We start from the raw sequence: 18,420 nt of genomic DNA on the forward strand, positions 1-18,420 counted from the left end.
TTTACCAGCTCCAAGACCTCTCTGGGCCTCAGTGTCCCCAACAGAGATGAGGAGGAGGATCTTTGTCTCCAAGGAAGTGTTTTCTGCTGGCCAGGGCCCAAGTGCCCGGGGGCCTTCAGTCTTCAGGGGGAGACAGAGGCACAGCTGGGAGGGTCCCCTAGCGTAGCTCCCCGCCAGCCTCTGGTCCCGTGGTCTCTGCTTCTGGACGCAGAGGTGTCAGCCAGAAGCTGTCTGGGCCCCTGTGAACTGAAGGGCTGACCCAGGGCGGGAGGGTGGGGTGCAGTGGCCTGACCATTCCGGAGGAGGCCTCCGCTAGAAGGGAGGACAGAATCCTCCAGAAGACCTCCAAGGCCTGGGCCCCCAACCTGGCCTTGCCCCTAACCCATTCTATGACCCTGGGCGCATCCTGGCCCCTCTGGGCCCTTCGGTGTCCCCATCAAACTGGAACCTGGGCTCGGCTGCGCTGCGGTGCCCGGCAGGTAAGCGGTCAGTGGGTTACAGGTGGTTTATTTCCATAGATTTGCACACGCTGGAAAAGCCTCCGGGCCCTTGCCGCTCCCTCCTCCCCCACCGAGGCTAGGTGCCCCCGACATGAAAGGGAAGTAATACTGAGGGGCAGAGAAAGATGCAGTTTGTGGGGTTGGGGGGCTGAGGGCCCCCCAATCCCTGGCACGTGCCACCTGGGCCCCTCGCGTCCATGAATAAATAACTCAGGGCCATCCGAGTGCGGGCCTCACTCTTCGCTGTCCAACTTGAGGCTGATGCTCCGGGCCTTGCCTCTGGCCAGGGTGGTGGGCGGTGTCCCCGGGCCCTCCCGCTCCACCTGGCTGGGGCCCCTGGAGCGAAGCAGCTGGCTCTGCTTGCGCAGGAAGTCCACGGGGGCAGCCCCGCCGTAGCTGCTCTTGGCCAGGGCGGCCCTGGAGGGTCCCGTGGGGGCATGAGGGTGGGAGCCTGCCTCCAGCTGGCCCAGGTGGGCTACGTAGCCATCTGACAGGAACTGTGGGCAGAAGTGGGCAGGGATGAGGGCATGGCTGGTCTCAGACTCACATGCACCCCTTGCCTGTGGACCCCCCGACCCCCACCCCACGCAGGCTCCAGGGGCAGTGCTGGCAGCATTCTAGGCTGGGCACAGTCTGACCCAGAGCCTCCTCTCAGCAGCTGGAACCCCAGATTGGCAGCCAGAGCGCCCCGGCTTTCCTCCTCGCTCTGCGCCTCTCTGGCCTTCAGTTTCCTGAGGTCTTGGCGGGAAAGAACAGCAACTGACATTCAGTAAGCGCTTGCTTTGTTCCCAGCCCTGGGCATATTTTGTGATGTCCCTGAGAGCTGGGGAGCTTGGTACCAGTCCAGCATTTCCGTTCTACAGACAGGAAATTGGGGCTCACAAAGCTCAAGGTCCATGCCCAGGGCCAAGCCAGAGGGAACCTGCGCTCAAGGTCTTGGACACACTCCACCTCTGTCATCCATCCTGGCCTGCCCAGCAGCTCCAAGCTGTTCACGTCCCTGTCCTAGGAGGAGCCCAGTCCCCTGAGGCCAGCTGGCTCTTTTAGAGTGGTCCCCTCATAGCACAGGTGGTCCTGGTGGCCTGGGACCCAGGCTCTGCTGCCCGCGGACAGCCCAGTCCCAGCCTTCCCTGGGCCCTCACCTGGCACTGAGCTTGGAGCTTCCGCACCGCGCGGCCCACGATGTAGGTCTGGCTCGGGGGCAGGCCCAGTGCCGCATACACGGCCACATCTTTGGGGGATCCATAGCCAGCTACAATGTTCAGTTCCACCTGTGTTGGGAGAGGCCAGTCAACCATCCTGGTGCATCCGCCAGGCCTCCGGAGTTAGAGGGTATTGAGGGTGGGAGTGGTCGGACAGAGGCGGGGCCACAGGGTCCCATCATCAGGTCCCTGAGTTAGCCGAGTGGGTGGAGAGGACTAGGGGCTTCTCAGACCACTAGGAGGCGGGGCCATAGGGCCTTCTCCAGCCAGTTAGGGTCCCCGGCTGTGAGGGTGGGACCGGGTGGGCTTCTGCAAGTCCTATTGCCCAGGGAGGGGGCGGAGCCGGGCCCTCCCCTCCCCCTTCCCTTTCCCAGCCTCACCTCCTGCACCAGGCTCTGCAGAAACATCGCCTTTTGGCGCAGTGGGTCGTGGGTGAGGCCATCACAGAAGGAGACAACGCCGTGAGGAAAGTTGTGCTGCGACAGCCAGGCCACCACGCGGTGCTTCTGCATGTCCGGCCGGCCGGTTACGTAGACGATCAGGTAGCCGGCGTCCTGCCAGTGCCTGCAGGATGGGGTGGAGGTCAGCTCCACCGGCGGGGGTGCGGGGGTGCAGCTGGTCACCGCAGCCAGCGTGGGGGCGCGGGGGGGGGGTGTTGCTGCTCCTACCTGACCACGTCCACGGCGCCGGCGCGCACCTTCGGGTCACTGCCCATGATGGAGACGCTGGCAGTGAAGGAGCCGTCAATGCTGAAGACCACAGCCTCGGTGCCGCGGGCCACCACGGTCAGGCAGCACTCGGCGTACGTGTGGTCGCCCCTGTGGCCCACGTATGGGGTGAGCGGCATGGGGCGGGCGAGGCTCGGCAGAGCCCCAGCCCGCGGAAGCCCGGCCCGCCCGGCGCTCACCTGACCACCATGCGCACCGGGTAGACGCCGATGCCCAGCGCGCGCTCGAGGGGCACCGGGAAGGTGAGGCGGCCGGAGCTGTTCGTGACCTCAGTGCCGAAGTGGATCCACTTGCCTGACAGTGGCTGTGTCATGATGTAGACGTCCACCTGATGGGGAGAACAGCCCGTGGGCCTCAACCCCACGCACCCCCGGACCCTGAGCGGAGGAGGGTCTGGGCGGGCTGCCGTCGGGGGTGGAGGGACCAAGAGTTCCCTGTGGGCGAGGTCGGCTCGACAGGCGCGGGTGCGCCCGGGCCCAGGCCGCCGTGTCCTGACCTTCTCTCCCGTGAGCGTCACCACGTCCAGGGGCCCGTACATGAAGCGCCCGTTCAGCACCTGGGGGCGGCCCTCGCACACGACCGTGTCGCTTGCCCGGTGGTTGGAAGTGACGTTCTGGCGGGAGGAGACGGCGTGAGCCCGCAGCCCAGCCTGGACCGGGACCGGGATGCCGGAGGAGCTGTTGTGGGGGACCCGCGCCCAGGCAGGGGCGAGGCCCAAGTGGTGGGCACTTTTCCGACCCGACCTGAGGTCGGGGATGCGTGTCAACTGCGGCTCCCAGGGGACGGAGCCGTGACAGGGCGGGATTCAGAGGGTCAATAAGGTTCGGTAGGAGAGCGGAGATCCGATGTCCCAATTCCCGAAGGAAGGGGAGGAGATTCCCAGTCTCCAGGCCCCCCCCACCCAGGCTCGAGGAGGCGGGGCCAGGACTGCAGAGGGAGGGGCGGCACCTGGGAAGGTGCTGGGCGGGGATGTTGCGGAGAGACGGCAGGGTCTGGCCCCTAGGACGCCAGGGGCAGGGCACATACCCGGATCTTGACCTGCGTGCGTTTGCGCTGCCACTTCTCCCTGGGGAAGGCCGGGCTGTAGATGGACGGCTCCTCGCATTCCGTCAGCTGCGGCTGCTCCTTCTCGATCACCTGTGCACGTGGGGCCACGTGAACAGGGAACCTGGGGCTGCGCCTCCCCTGACCCGCGGCTCCCCTGGTCCAGTTCTCATCTCCCACCCCGTATCCCCGAGCCCACCTGGCGCAGGATGAAGGCCACCACATCAGCCGACTCCCAGTAGCTGGCGTGGAAGAGGTGGGGCAGCGTGACCGTGGGGAAGGCGGTGAGCGCCTCGGGGCAGTAGAGTGAGTAGTCAATCCGCTTCGTCCCCCACCAGCGCTCGAGGACTGCACGGCCACGTTGGGCAGTGAGTCAGGGGTGGCCTCCCACCTCGTGCCCACGTGTCTGGCCCCCGGGTGCTCTTTCCTCCCTCCTTCCTGCCAAGCCTGCTCTGTGCCAAGTCCAAGGTTGGGTGCTAGGGCCCTCTCATCCCAGGGCAAGGGTGTTTCAGCTGGGCTTCCGGAGGTAGAAGTGTCACCCCTGCGGCAGGGTGGCTGGTTGACTTACTCTTAACCACCTCACTGGTGGTGCTGGGGGCAGCTGGCTGGGCGGGTGGATCGGAGCCTAACTCACTGCCCTTCCAGAAGGCACCGCTGGCAGAGGTGGGTGTTGAGGGCACCAGCATCTCCAGCTCTTCCAGAAAGAGGCCTGAGTGTGTCTGCAGAGTGTCAGCTGGGGGAGATGGGCCAATATGAGCCGCGGTCCGAGCCGGGCTGCCCTCCTGTCTTCCCACCTAGGGCTTCCAAGGCAGCTGGGCCCCCCACACTCCACCATCTCCCCTGCCAGCCCTTCCCAGTCAGGTCTTGGCTGAGGCTGAAGTGCCCCACAATTAGGTGGAAATGAAGAGTGGGGGCCTTGTCTCCTCTTAGCTCCCACTGACGGCCCATTTGTATTCCTTTCAGAACGTCTGCTTCTACCGCTCCAACACAAGCCTATTTGTCTTGTGGGGCCACATGGGTACCCACTCGCATGCCTATGGGTACGTGCCCCACAATGATACATGAACACAAGTGTATATGGATAAGCTGTGCGCCCCTCCACGCAGATCCGGCAGTCCCCCTCACTGCAGCCGCTCCCAGACACTAGCTCCCCAGCGCCACCGGCAAATCTCTCTAGCCCAGCCGTCCCTACTGCCCCCCGCTCCTTGGCAGAGAATGTCAGAGGGTCTTGGGGATCCAGACCTCCCAAAGGGCCTCTGTGGTCTGGGGATTGGTGACATGAGAGCTCATCAGTGATGGAGGAACCAGCTCATGTCTTCTTGGGGGAGGGGAGTCCATTCCCATCGCTCTCGGTTGCTGCCCCCCCTTCTCCCCTTTATCTTGGCCGGGGGCATACCCAACAGCAGGGATGAGCCATCTCCCAGGGGAAACTTCTGGTAGCGGGGCACGGCCAGTGGGGCGATAGCTTGGAACTTGGGGGCCAGCAGGGGCTCAAGGCGGGAGGCGCAGGGGTCGGCCGCGTGGAAGAGGTTGTAGATCTGCTCACAGGCCGGGCGCATCTGGGCCACTGGAACCCAGAAGATGAAGGAAGGAGGAGGTTCAGCTGGGCATACTGGGAGGCAGGGGGTGTGGGACGTAGCACCTGATGGGCTATGTGACCCAGAGCCAGCACTTTCCAAACTGCACTCCCCCGGAGGTTACCAGGGTCCGGGGAAAGTGACACAGGGTGTCTCAGCTAAGAAGAGATCAGACCCTTTATCTGCCGACGTGATTCGGGATGACGTATTTCCCCTGCCTGTCAGAGCCCTTCTCAAGTGGAGCATCGTGAATGGGCTTGAGTCCCTCCTGGTACACTTAGGGAAACTTGGCCTTGGCAAGTCCCTTCTTTCTGGGCCTCAGGTTCCCCTTCTCTAGCCAGCATCTTAGTTGGTACAGTGGGGTGTGGCAGTACTGCCAGCATCTCACGGGGGACAAAAGAGCTGGGGGGGGGCAGATGGAGGAGAAGGTGCGGCTCCCACCCCCAGCCCGAGGCGAGGGCTCACCCTCCAAGGCGGGCATCACGGTTTTGCGCAAAGCCAGCACCAGGCCCAGCGGGGAGCCAAAGAGGAAGAAGCCGGAGACCTTGAAGTCAAGGCGGGCAGCGCTGGTGGGGCCATCGGGAGCCTCAGAAGTGGCAGCAGGTGGGCAGGAGGCTGTGCTTGCCCGCCTGGGGTCCCCGGAGGAGGTGGTTGGGGGGGCTGCCTGCAGGCTGGGGTGGGGGGAGGGGTGCTCAGTGCCACTGCCTCCACAGCCCAGCACGAGCCCAGGGTGTGGGTTATGGCACAGACGTGTCACCTGTTCTGAGGGCCCTCGGGCTCAGGACTGGTCATGTCACTGGGGGTGCGCTGGGCAGGCAGGACTGAGGGTTCTGGGCTGGCCCGGCCCAGCCCTTCCACCCCATCTGCCAGGGGGTCCCGCACTGGGCCGACCTCCGGGGAGAGCAGCTCATTGGTCTAGACAAAAATAGGGGACAGAAATATCCTTAGGGTTGGAGGTGATTCAATTTCTACTGATTTGGAAGTGAGGAGAGAGGCTTGGGGGTTGGACAGGGCCTCCAGGAAAGAACTCGGGGCAGAGCCCAAGAGGGGACAGCACAAGGCAGCAGGGGAGCTGCCTGAAGAGAAGTCATTTGGCGGGGGACAGAGACCTAGAGCTGGCGAGACACCCGCCTCCCAAGCAGGCAGGGCTCGGCCCCACTGACCATGCTCCCACGGCGGCTGCTGCCCCGGCTCCCCGTGCCCACGCTGGCACTGTGGCAGAGGGCGTCGAAGCCCAGGATCCCCCCGACGCCGTCTCCAATCAGCACCACCTGCGCGGGGAGAGTGGCGCCCTCAGGAGGGGCTGCAGCCGAGGCCGGCAGATGGGGGGGCTTCAGCAGCAAGCTTCCCAGGGACATCCCTGCTGACCTGCCCGCAGAAGCCAGCCCCCTCAGCTGAGCGCAGGAAGGCAGCATAGGCCTGGTTGGTGCGGGCGATGACAGTGGCCACAGCGCCCTGGTATCGGGAGGACGAGGTGGCCAGCAGTGGCAGCGCAGCCAGTGGAATGTGGTCCTGGGAGCGGGACAGGCTGTCGCCGTCGTGGCTGTAGGGGCTCAGGCTGTGGGAGGAGGGGTGGTGGGTGGGTGGGAGGGCCGCTAGCCCCTCCACTGCCCCCCTCCAAATCCCCTTGGCCTGGTGGCAAGTCCTAGCACTGTGGGGAGCCTTTGTGGGAAGCAACAGCACCCAAGGGGCCCTTGTGATGGAACCATTGACTAGAAACTGGAGTTGGGCTGGGTGGGCGACGGGCCCAGTGGTCGGCTTCCTGGCCTCCTCCCCCTTTCCTCGTGGGCCCTCTTTGGTCCCGGGAGCCCCATGCGATCTGCACCTTGGAGACCCTGGCTGCCCCCCACCCTTCAACCCCTGACCAGTACTTGGAGACAAGGGCATAGGCAGCAGCGCAGATGGGCGGGCAGGGCACCAGACGCAGTGCCACGTGGCCCAAGGCCTCGGGGAAGTGGACTCGTGTGACAGCCTCAAAGGCCAGGCTCAGGGTCTGCACGTCTGCCTGCTTAGAGTTGGCATCTCCGGGGCCCGAGTCCAGGATGTTGCCGCTGTGCAGGATGAGGAAGAGGGCGTGGACTGCGCACGCCTCGGCCCCCAGCTCCCCGGCTCCGTCTGGGCCCTGTGGGGGCACAGTGGGGTGCCAGGTGTGTCAGACCAGTAGCCTGCCTGGTGGGCAGGGAGGGGCAGAATGCAGATGTGGGGTAGCTGACCAAACTCACCTCTGAGTCCCTGGGTGCTCGGGCCCCATCCCCAGTGTCTTTGGTGGCCTCAGTTCCAGGGTCTGTAGGACATGGGGAAGCGAGGGAAGGAGGCTGAGGCACCTGTGGGGTTCCCTCCGTGTGGCACTCCCTGTACCCCTGCTTCGCTGTCTGCCCAAGCAACCCCCCCATCTTCCTCTGTCCTCCCTCATCAGGCTCTCATGGGTCATTTCACATTTCTGGGCCTTTGCACATGCTGGTCCTGCTACTCTCAGGGACGCCTCTCCCCACAGTGCTCTAATCCTGCCCTGTCCCATACAGTAGCCACCAGCCACGTGTGCCTATTTAAACTGAAATAAATTAAAATGCAATACAGTACAAAATTCTGCGCCTTGGTCTCACTAGCCACATTTCAAGTACTTAGAAACCACATGCGGCCAGTAGCTAGAACATTTCCATCATTGCAGAAAGTTCTGTTTAGACAGAGCTAGTCCAATCCTTCAAAATCCCGCCTAGACGGGGTGCCTGGGTGGCTTAGTTGTTATGCGCCTGCCTTTAGCTTAGGTCATGATCCCAGGGTTCTAAGTTCCAGCCCTGCATCAGGCTCCCTGCTGGGCGGGAAGCCTGCTTCTCCCTCTCCCACTCCCCCTGCTTGTGTTCCTTCTCTCTCGCTGTCTCTCTCTCCGTCAAATAAATAAAATCTTAAAAAAAAAAAAAAAATTCCCGCTTAGACATCACCTCCCACGTGAAGGCTTCCTGGACTCCAGATTAATTCCTTCATGTTTTGGGCTCTGTCTGAACTTGGAATACAGTCTAACCATCCATCTGTCCACCCCTCCTCCACTCACTATGAGCACCCTCTCTGGACTGACTTTCGATTCAGGACCCCGTTAAGCTTAAGATCGCGTGGCTCTCTGAGCGTCCAAGGCATACAGGGTGCTGGCGGCCGGCAGTCTTTACCTGGTGTCCCCTCGGCCTCCACGGGGGAGGCGAAGGCGTCGATGAAGTCATTGGAGTTCCACTTGGTCATCTCCTTGGGGAAGACCTCGTCACTGTCCGAGAAGCCTTCTGAAAGGACGAGGGGCTGTGTCACGGGGCAGTGGGAGCCACTCAGGGACACCCCCACCCCCGGCAGGGCTGTGGTGCTGACCATGGGCATCAAAGAACTCGTCCTCGGAGCTGTTCTCGGAGTCCCGGGCGATGTTCTGCATGCGCCACTCAGACAAGCTCTGGGGAGACACGCCCCCTGCAGGGCCATATCCCCTCAGCCTGGGCCTCCGGCCTGAGGGTGGCTCCTTCCCGCCTCTGGGCCCCAGCCTCACCTCCGTGCTGGGATGAGTAGGAGGAACGGGAGGAGGAGGACCACTGCTTGCCGAAACTGGCATCAGGTGAGGCGTCGGGGCCGGAGGGTGCCTCAGGCCCGTCGGGGGTGCCAGCATGGCTGGCCGCAGCCCGGGCCTCAACACTAGGCTTCCCCGGGGCCTGGGCCTCCGGCCCCTCACTGCTTGAGTTGCATTTGGCCATGCGCTGTGCCAGCATGCGGGCGGTCTCTTCCTCCAGCGCCCGGATGTCAGCCATGCTCAGCTCTGTCCATTCATCCTGCCAGCACCAGGCCTGGCGGTGGGCCCGTAACATCACCCGTCGCAGACCTGCAAGTGCCCAGGCATCAGAACCATAGCCCTCCCCCCGAGTGTGAGTTTCCCTGCCGCTGCCACGGGGTAGCCACAAGCCCAGTCCTCTACACTGGTGATGGCTGCCCTGGGCACACTACCCACCCGGAGCCATAAAGTAGGGCAGGGTGAGGGCCCTCTGGGAGATGGGAATAGAAACTGGCGCATTTGTCTTCTGGCTCCACCCCCTCCCTCCATCCCTGCCTCTTTTATCCCTCTGGACGCCCCAACTCTGAGCACAAACCCAATGCCGACCACCTGGGAAGCTGGGGCCAAGGCTTCTTGCTGCCTTTCTCACTAGCTGCCTGCTGACTTCTTCAGAGGAGCTGACAATTAGGCATTAACAGTTAATGAAATTGTTGATAGTTAATGAAGGTGTTAATAGTTAATGGAAGTGTTGGCACTTAATGAAGTTTGTAGCGAAAGATGATACCCATTCTGGGATATTTTCATCTGAAGCAGAGGAATAAAGTTAGAAACTTCAATACCTAGGAGATAAACTAATAATGGTTGGATTATAATTAGAAACTTCTGGAAGGAAATCGATCAGAATCTTACCAGCGGTTCCATGTGGGTGATTTCATTTTCTTATTTGTGCTTTCTGGTATTTTTACAAATGCAAGCCATGGAGCCTCTACTATTCTCTAAGCTAAATTTCCTCATCTGGTTTGTAAAATGGGACTAGTGGTTCTTACCTTGCAGGGGTGTCATGGGGGTTAAAGAAATCCTGGCAGGATTAAGTGATTAGCCAGGCCCCTCCCATGTTGTGGACGGTTCTTAATGCCTGTTCTTAATGCCTGGCCCAGCCTCCTGCTCGCTCACAGAAGGGAGAACTAAGGTGCAGAGACCTGAAGCGGCTCACTGGAGGTCCCATGGAGCCCAGACCCCTGGACGCCCCATCTGAGGATTTCCCTACCAGCAGGCGGTCCACTGTCAGAGCTGGGGTATAGGGCGGGGCTGAGCTGCAGGCACTGTAGGGTTAGAAACAGGACTCCTGGATCCAGGGCCAGAGCATGGGGCCATGGGAGCTGGGAGTGGGAGGGACCCCAAGAATGATGGCAGAGCCCCAGGCTTAGGCTGTACTTGTGTGTGTTGCTGGTTAGGGCTGCTGACCCTTTTGACAGCTTCTAAGTCTCCCTTGATCCACAGAACATTGGAGAACCCTGGAAGCTTAAGGGATGAAAAGCAGCCTCTCTGAATGTCAGAGCCCGCGTGGACCTCAGAGGTCATGTCCCCAGCTTCTTGCCCTCCTGACTCTTACCTATGCCTCAAGGCCAGGTCCCCCTGAACCCCAGCTGGGCTGGCCTGCTCCCCTCTGTTTCAGTGCAATATCGGATGGAAATGATGCCTTTTTGTTTCTGCGTCCCCAGTAGCCTGGGATCATTCCTGGCTCAAACACAGGGCGTGGGGGTCTGGTGCGTGCTGGGCCAAGGGAGCCTCCTACAGCGGGGTGCTCACCAACATCGTGGATGAACTGCTCGATCTTGGCCTGCATGCCCCAGTAGCGGAACTCAACCTTGCACAGCTTATAGGCACACATGAGGGGCCCTGTTTGGGCCGCTGTGCGCGCCCAGTCATCAGCCAGCGGTCCTCGGCCGGTCTTGGCCGAGCGATACAGCCGAGGGTCCTCTTCTGCTTTGTACTCTCCTGGGGCCACTGCATCCCGCACGATGTCTATGGTGTCTGCGCGGGGGCGGGGGGGTGAGTTCCAGTGGCACTGGGTCACACCAGCCCCCTCCCCGCCTTCCCTGCCCTGGGATGGGGAGGACAGCCTTCCATGGCCAGGAAGCCGAGGCCAGGAGAGAGCCTGTGACTTGTCAGGGGCTGCCCAGTGAGGTGGCAGGTGGCCTGAGAGGGGCTTCGGAGTCCCCCCCACTGGCCCCGGGCCTCACCCAGGATGCGCTGTCTCCTCTCAGCTCCACTCAGGTTGAAGACGTTGGGCTGCTGCCCACCATCAGGCAGGTAATAGGTCTCTATTTCAATGGAGAATTTCTCCACAAAGGGGCAGGTGTACCTGGGCACAGGGCAGGGGTCATGGTCACTACTGTGCCCACCAGGGCTGCTCTCCTTCTTGTCACTCCAGGCCTGCCCTCCCCCCACTCACCGTGTTCGGGTGTAAGGGTAGGCATTCCAGGATTCCTCTTCCACTTGCAGGGCAGCCTTGGGCAGCAGTGCCCGGAACCAGCCTGGGATGTGGGAGCCCACGTGGTACACCTTGTGTGTGTACTGCCCACTGCCGCCGGGCCCATCGGTGTAGGGCCGGTTGGCCAGGATCTCCACTCCACTGCCCTCACCGCTGGACTCCTCCCGGCTCTTTTTCTGCACCAGGGAGGGGGGAGCGGGCAAAGCAGAAAGGGCAGCTCAGCCCCCCCACTGAGCTCCCTGCGGTCCCCAGCTCAGCCTGGCCCCCTGCACAGTGCCAGAGCCCTAACCCCACCCTTTCCACCTCCCCGAAACCCGACCCTGGTCCGCTGCAGTTCCCGGGGGGGTCAGGACCACAGCTGCTGTCCAGTCCTCCATGGGGCCTGCAGCCCGGCACTCATTCACGCATCTGCTCTGTTCCAGGCATATTGGGATTACATTAACTGGGACCTGCTGTTGAGGACCAAAGATCCCTGCCTGTCCTGTGGGACTTCCGTCCCAGTGCAGAGAGGAACTTAACAGAAGCCAAGGACATGGTATGTTAGAAGGGGTAAATGTTATGGGAAGAAGGAAGTGTCGGCTAGGGTCAGGGATATCGGGTTGGGATGACGATTATGACAGGATGATCAGGGAGAGCCTCACGGAGAAGATAACGTGATCTGACAGTATGAATGTAATAGGACTTGAAGTGGGGGAGGTAGATGTGGGGTGCGGATGGGGGCTGGGGGGAACTAGTCCAGGCGGGGGGTGGGGGGATGCCAACAGAAGCTTCTGAGGCAGGAGTGTGCCTCCTGTGCTCCTGGGGCAGCAAGGAGGCCCCGGAGGGTGGCCTGGAAGAATCCAGGACAGTAAAGGGGATCTGCACTTCTCTGAGAACCTGACCCCAGTCCCCTCCCTCTCTGGGACCCCAATACCAGCTCCTGCCACACCCCTTGTAGCTTAAGAGCACTCATATCCTGCCCGTTTATAGCTCCGGAGCCTGAACTCGGCCCACTCAACCCTCTGAGGCCAGATCCTGGCCGTTTTGCCTCTTGAGACCCTAACCCTCATTTCTGGGGAACACCGGCCTCCCGAGGCCCTGGACCGTTTTCCCTCCCTGAGAGCCCGCCTCCCTGCATTCTTCTTCCCAAGCCTGGACCCTATCTCACCCTCTTGGGTCTCTGCCTGCCCCTCTCTGTCACAGTTTTGGGGTCTGACCCTCATTCCCATCTCCCTGACCACCAGGGGTTGTAAGGATCGTGCACCCTCTGGAGACCCCCCTCCCAGGCTTCTCTACCACCTGGCGCCCTTCCTGGCTCCCTGCCTCTCATTCTTGCCTGCTCATGCACTCCTTTCCCTCCCGCAAGGGGTTACGATTCTAAGGAGGATTAAAGGAGATCAGAAGTGGGCTGAGCATCAACCAGGGGCCAAGCACTTGGGGGATGGGGAGGCACCGCTAGGCCCTTCTGCCCCTTTCCCCACAGCCGCCCCCTCCCCACCCGCTGCACTGGAAGGGGGATTTCTCTGTACTCCCCTAGGCTCTGAGTCCTCGCAAGCCCCAGAGCGGGGCTGATGGGGGTTGAGCTGGGCCCACCCCTCGTCCCAGGTGCGGCCTGCGCGCGCCTGCCACTACCCCATCATGAAGTGTGGCCCCCTTGGTCTCCTGCTTCCCACGTCCTCACCTGGATCATGTAGAGCTGGGCCACCTGGTACTCATCCAGGCTCATGGGCAGCAGAATGTGGTACTCCTTGATGAGCATCCTGAAGGTGCTCGGCCGGCCGCGCGCGGCCTCCGCTCCGCCTGGCGCAGGGCACGGCGCGGCAGTCAGTGCGGGGCGGCGGCGCGCGGCCCCGAGCCCTGCGCGCGGGCCGGAGGGCTCGGGCCGCGGGACCCCATGCCTGGGCCCGTTACCGGGGAGGCAGAGGCGAGCCCAGCGCTGCCGCTAGCGCCGCCGGGGACCGCGAGCCGCAGCGAGGCTGAGTGCTGACCTCTTTTCCGCGCAGCCCCCGTCCCCCGCCCGCCCGTCGCCATGGCAACCGCGCGCTGACGCGGGCCCCCCGGAACGGCGGGCGCGGGCCGGCCGGCTAACGGGCCACCTTCGCCTCTCCAGCGGCGGCCGTGGCCCGAGCCCCCTCCAAATCTCTCGGGGACCCACCCCCAGGAGCCACCGTTCCCTCCTTCCTGGCCCGCCTTCCACGACCAGCCCCTGGGGGTCCGCCCCCTGCACCCCGTTTCCCCTACTTGGCGGGGTCGCATGTCCCCCACTCTCGGACATCCATTTAGAACCTTGTCCCCCGGGGTGTCTCTCCGCAGAGCAGTTCCGTGCGCCCCTCCTCTGAGCGTCTGTCAGTGTTCCCCACCCCCCGCATCTGAACCCACCTTCCAGGACCACATAACTAACCCCTCCGACCCCCAGATCTGCCTTCCCTATCCCGGCCCGCAGCCCAGTCCTCGACTTCCCCTCCTCAGCATCCTTCCTGGACCCCTGGCACTCGTCTATGCAGCTACCCCATCATCCTTCCCGGGGTTGACCCCTCTTCGGGCTGAGGCAAGAGTGGCTCCACTGGGTATCCCACGGGCCCCCACCCTGGGAGACCCGCTCCGCCCACCTGCGCCCCGGTTCCGCTGCGGGCACCCCTCCACCTCCCCACCTCGCACCCAGCGAACAGGCGAGAGGCCCCATTGTCCCCACTTCCCTCTGCTCCCCGGCGTCCCCGTCCCCTGCCGTGCTCTTGGCCCGCCCGCCAACGTCCCGGCTCACCTCTAGTTTAGGGCGGGCACCCCTCACCCGGTACAGGCGGGGGCGGACGGGCAGTGGGTCGGAGCCCGGAGCGCCCCCGGCCCCAGCCTCGGGTTCCAGCAGTGGCCGGACCCTCTGGAGGCGCAGCGAGGGCCCATGGCCCCGACCTTCCTCCGGGTCCGCCCGCCGGCGCCCCTGCCGGCCCTCCCCGAGGCCCGCCGCGTCACTGCGGCCGCCCCGCCCCTTTCCTGGGCCCGGCTGGCCCTCCCCCCTCCTGCGGGGTCCCGGCGGCCCCGCCCGCGGCGGCGGAGGAGGGCGGCCCCCGCCTTCCTTCCCCAAGCCGGCCGGGGAAGAGGCAGTTCTCCGATCGCTGACGCTTTTTTACTCCCTCTACTCTGGGATCCCCTAAGCTCTCATAGTTCCCTTCCCCACCCTCGCCCAGCCCCCCCGGGGGCCATGGAAATATGGCAGGACCCCATCCCCATTCTCCCCAGCCCTCGAACCTGAGACCCAGGGTAGGGGAAATGCCCCAGCCCGCAAAGTCTGGCAAGAAGCCGCTGGTCTAAGGCTTGCCTCTTCTGAGGGGCCGGGGTTCCAGTGCCCCAGGCTTCTAGGGTCATTCAGCTACACATTCAGGCAGAGAGTTGCAGTCACTCTGAATCCTCGGTCTGGCCCCTGAATGGGGCCCCATGACTTCCCACTGATGCCTTCCGGGTCCACAAGTCTGGCCAACCAGACCCCGGGCAAAGGCTGAGACACCTGAGGGCTGGGCTCATTGGACCACACCCAGCCAGCTAGTAGGTGCTGGGATGGCAGCACCGAGCTGGGTCTCACCCCTGCTGGAAGCCAGTCCTCTCCCCTTGGCTCTGCTTCCCACGTGCTGGGGAGAAGGAGGCAGCAGTACCCCCTCTCCTCTGAGAGGTCAGGATGTATTCAGAGCCTCCCAGGGCTGACTCGGAGTTTAAGACGTTAGGGCATTAAGGCATGTGAGGGCCTGCCTTATATGAACTGACATTTCCACCCTGCCGAGCATGACTGCCAATCCAAAGAACCCTCCAGGCCCAGGCTGGCCACAGTGCCCTCCAGCTGTGGAGGCTGCAAAGGCCTTGCGCTGCCCCCTGGTGGCAGCACGTGTAGGAGGGGACGGCTCTCAGCTACTGGAGCTCAACCCCTTTCCACTAAAAACTAGGAAGGCTGAGGGCTGGAGGCGGGCAGGGTCCCCACCCAAGTCAATGGAAAGCAAGGGCCGGGCAAGGCCAGGCTCAGGGACCCTCTCTCTCCCACCACTGCACCGCCCCTTTCCCCTCCCGGAGTTTCCCCTTTCCCAATTTCTTCCTGGCTGAGAAGTACTACACTCAGAAAGACTAAGAGGTAGAGAGAACAACTCCAAATTATCTTTTATTTATACAAAAAGGGTGTATTTAGCAAAAGACACTGAAAAAAGAGTCGCTATGGCCCAGGAAACAAGGCAGGGAGGTGACAGGCCTTCGGAGGCCCTGCTCGGGGAGGAGTCTGGGAAAAGTGGTGGAAGTCCTGGGTAAGTGCTGAGTGGTGGGGGCCACAGAAAGAGCAAGCTCCAGCTGGATCAACACTGTTGGCAGGTCATGGGTGGGGCTCACAGTGACCTCGCTGCTGACTCTTGATAGAGTCCCAATCAGTGCTGTGGACTGGAGTGAGAGCCGCCCCCTCGTTCCTGGAGGGCACCCACCAAGGGACACAGGACAGGAAGCCCAGGTTGGGAAGTGCAACTCGGGGTGAAGGCCAGGGAGAAGCAGGTGCTCTGCAGTGGCCAGGAAAGGTCCAGACGCGGTGGCGGACTTGCGTCCTGTTACGTGCGGGCGTTCCGCTCTGTCTCTGCCAGGCACTCTCTGACTAGGGCCCGGGCATGGATGATGCCTGAGGTGGGGGCGGGCAAGGAACATGCAGCGACCCTCCACAGTCCTACCCCCACCCTCCAGAGGAAGACCCCTCCCTCCTCACCTCCTCCCTGGTCCTCACCCCAGGACCAGGACTATAATCTAATGAGGGGCCCAGTGAAACGAGCGGTTTGGCTAATCCTTAAATCTAAAGACAAATGTCCTGGTCCTTCCCCGAAAACTGACTCAATTTTAATTCCATTCTAGACACTGCTCTGGATAGTGGACACTGGCTCTCGTCTAGGCTTGGCTCAAGTGGCCTCCAGATGTCCTTCCTTCCCTGAGGAGCGACTGTCCTGTTAGCTTCCCGAACAGGGAGGGTGCAGGCCTCACTCACCTCTCTTCAGGCGCTCCATGGCGCTCTTGCTGCCGGCATAGGTAGGCCGGATCTCTTTGCCCATCTCCTCTATGACTGACAGCAGGTCTGTGTAGGTGCTCTGGGAGCCCTGGGCTCCGGGTGGTTTCATCGCCTACGTCAAAAGAGGACAGGGCGATGATGAGCTCGGGCCCCGAGGGGACCTCCAGTCCCCATCCATACATAAACCTTCGCCCCCACTCACCTGCACATAGCCCATGGAGGGCGGTCCAAAGTCGTTAAACAGGGGTCTGAAAGGGGCAGCGGCTCCCGGCACCGAGCCCGATGGCGATGGGACACTTCCGGCTGCAACATGCGCGAGTAAGAGGTCAGCGCGGGGCTGGGACGCCTCTCCCCAGCGTTCCAAGGCCCCGACCAGATTCGCCCGATTCCCTCCAAAGGGATGCTTCACTCCCGGCGCTCAACTTCAGGGACAAACCCCTCCCCCTGCGCTCCACCAACTAGCCCTTACGTGACCACGCCCACTTCACAGGCCAGCAAACTGAGGCTCCGCGAGGGTAGGCGGCAGGCCCGGGGGTGCAGAACTCGGGCCGTCTTCTCGTCGCGACCTCGACCACCCGGGCAGGCGAGCAGGGGCAGAGCTGGATCCTCACCTGTAGGTACCGGGGTGCCGGGCCCAGGGGTGCTGGAGCCGGGGGTGCTGCTGGGGGCGGGGGCGATGGGTTTGTAGGACATCCCCAACTCTTGGGTGCGGCGGACGCCGGCCGGCCGCTCCTCCGGGGTTGGCTGCTCGGCCGCTCAGCCGCGCTCTGATTGGTAAACCGGCCGCACGCCCCTGGTAAATAGAGCCCAGGCCGGAAGGGCGGGCGGGCACGAATCCTCTCTCACTCCCGATTGGTGCGTGAGGATGTCACTCGAGCCTCCTCATTGGCCAAGACGGACCCCAACAGGCCGCAACCGCTGCTGATTGGTCTTCGCCTTTCGGACCTCGCACCTGTCTGCTCCGGATTGGGCGGTAGGTGACGCCCTACGCAATTGGCGAGTTCGCGGTCCGGGCCGGCGCGCTCTCAATCCGATTAGTCCCAAGGCCCGAGAGGCGGGGCCTCGGAAGCCGGGACCCGGGTCTGGACCGCCGCGGTACGCGCGGAGGGCTCTTCCCGGCGCAGGCGCCGCCCTCACGTTTCGCTCGCGCTGCTTTGCGCGTCAGCTTCGCATCTCCTGGTGTCGGTCCAGCTGGGCCTGCTATCGCCGCCGCCGCCGAGCGCGCCTTTCCACAGCTCTGAGTGCCGGAGGACGCGAGGCTTTGACGTTCGGAGCCCTGCGTCTCACCCCGTGCGCTTTTACGTCACCTTTCACCGGTTCAGCACCCCTATCTCCGGTCTGCGCATGCGCCCTCCTGAAGCCTCCGTTTGTTCCTATGGCAACGGGTCGGTCGCCGACGCTACCGCCGCGCCTCTTCGCATTTGCCTCGTCCCTCGGTCCAGGCTGGGGTTGGGTCCGAGGGCGACCTCAGAGACCCCTCAAGCTGTCCCGCGAGACGCCGAGCCCGCGCCTCCTACGACAGCAGGAGCAGCTCACCTTCGCTGAATACTCGCCGCGCGCCGGGCCTGCACCGGGCGGTCCTGGGGGAGAGCGCCGGGTGATGGCTGGCGTCTCACAGCACCCCGCCCGCGGTTCCCCCTGGGGCACGTTACCCACCTCAGTACGCTTGCGTTTCCCCGTCTTCGAGATGCGGACGTTAATAATAACTATCTCGCAGGGTTGTTGTGTGGATAAACGAGTTCCTAAGAAGCTGTTTTCATTGTGCTCCTTTCTGGCCATTTCTCCATCCAGGCCCCTCCCCTCAAATTTCATTCCTCACGACCCCAGACCTTAGACTCTCTTCCAAACACTAACCCTTTCTCCCAGGCGACTTCTCGAAACTTCTCCGGCCTCGTGTGCCCTTCATGCCCCAGGTCTGTGCATTTCCCTCATCCCCAGGACGTACATTCATTCCTTCATTCATTCATCCAACGGGCATTGTCTTTCTTTCTTTTTTTCAAGATTTTATTTGAGAGCGAGCGAGAGCACGGGCAGGAGGGAGGAGCAGAGGGAGAGGGAGAAGCAGACTCCCCGCCGAGCAGAGAGCCTGATTCGGGGCTCGATCCCAGGACCCTGAGATCATGACCTGAGCTGAAGGCAGACAAGCTTCACTGACTGAGCCACCTGGGCGCCCCGGCAGATATTTTCTGACTCCATCCTCCATCCCACGCCTTGTGCCGAGCACTGATGATATGGAAATAACCTGGCCACGGATTCTGTCCTCAAGGAGCTCCTAGTCTCAAGGAAGACTTTCGGGAAAGCAAAGACACACTGTCTTACTGGTAAGACTGAGACTGGTACAGGATGCATTGGAACCTAGAGG

At 62.7% G+C, this 18,420-nt stretch overlaps 2 protein-coding genes across 5 annotated transcripts; both read right to left on the minus strand.

The window, feature by feature from the left end:
• Nucleotides 1-490: 490 nt before the first annotated feature.
• On the minus strand, nt 491-14,436 carry PITPNM1 (phosphatidylinositol transfer protein membrane associated 1). Of its 3 annotated transcripts, none has more exons than XM_045065867.1 (24): nt 14,288-14,436; nt 12,726-12,844; nt 11,027-11,241; nt 10,815-10,936; nt 10,381-10,605; nt 8,575-8,901; nt 8,403-8,498; nt 8,213-8,320; nt 7,274-7,335; nt 6,923-7,173; nt 6,420-6,609; nt 6,215-6,322; nt 5,809-5,966; nt 5,517-5,722; nt 4,871-5,041; nt 4,043-4,207; nt 3,674-3,822; nt 3,457-3,567; nt 2,927-3,043; nt 2,610-2,758; nt 2,371-2,520; nt 2,083-2,266; nt 1,643-1,771; nt 491-997 (listed from the first exon to the last, which is right to left on the minus strand). In XM_045065867.1, the coding sequence occupies exons 2-24, from the start codon at nt 12,801-12,803 to the stop codon at nt 734-736; spliced, it is 3,735 nt and encodes a 1,244-aa protein (XP_044921802.1). In that variant the 5' UTR covers nt 12,804-12,844; nt 14,288-14,436; the 3' UTR covers nt 491-733. The 3 variants fall into 3 exon arrangements, with proteins under 3 accessions (XP_044921802.1, XP_012915415.2, XP_004759591.2); XM_013059961.2 differs by lacking the exon at nt 14,288-14,436 and adding an exon at nt 13,806-13,992 and having other exon boundaries at nt 8,213-8,317; XM_004759534.3 differs by lacking the exon at nt 14,288-14,436 and adding an exon at nt 13,806-13,992.
• A 720-nt stretch (nt 14,437-15,156) lies between these two features.
• CDK2AP2 (cyclin dependent kinase 2 associated protein 2) lies at nt 15,157-16,928 on the minus strand. Of its 2 annotated transcripts, none has more exons than XM_004759535.3 (4): nt 16,670-16,928; nt 16,261-16,361; nt 16,038-16,170; nt 15,157-15,680 (listed from the first exon to the last, which is right to left on the minus strand). In XM_004759535.3, exons 1-4 carry the CDS (start codon nt 16,749-16,751, stop codon nt 15,613-15,615), a joined length of 384 nt encoding a protein of 127 aa, XP_004759592.1. In that variant the 5' UTR covers nt 16,752-16,928; the 3' UTR covers nt 15,157-15,612. The 2 variants fall into 2 exon arrangements, with proteins under 2 accessions (XP_004759592.1, XP_012915417.1); XM_013059963.2 differs by lacking the exon at nt 16,670-16,928 and adding an exon at nt 16,528-16,663.
• Nucleotides 16,929-18,420: the final 1,492 nt, after the last annotated feature.

Source organism: Mustela putorius, unplaced genomic scaffold (assembly GCF_011764305.1).
Source record: "Mustela putorius furo isolate JIRA1106 unplaced genomic scaffold, ASM1176430v1.1 tig00000127_pilon_pilon_pilon, whole genome shotgun sequence".
NCBI classification, from domain to species: Eukaryota; Metazoa; Chordata; class Mammalia; order Carnivora; family Mustelidae; genus Mustela; species Mustela putorius.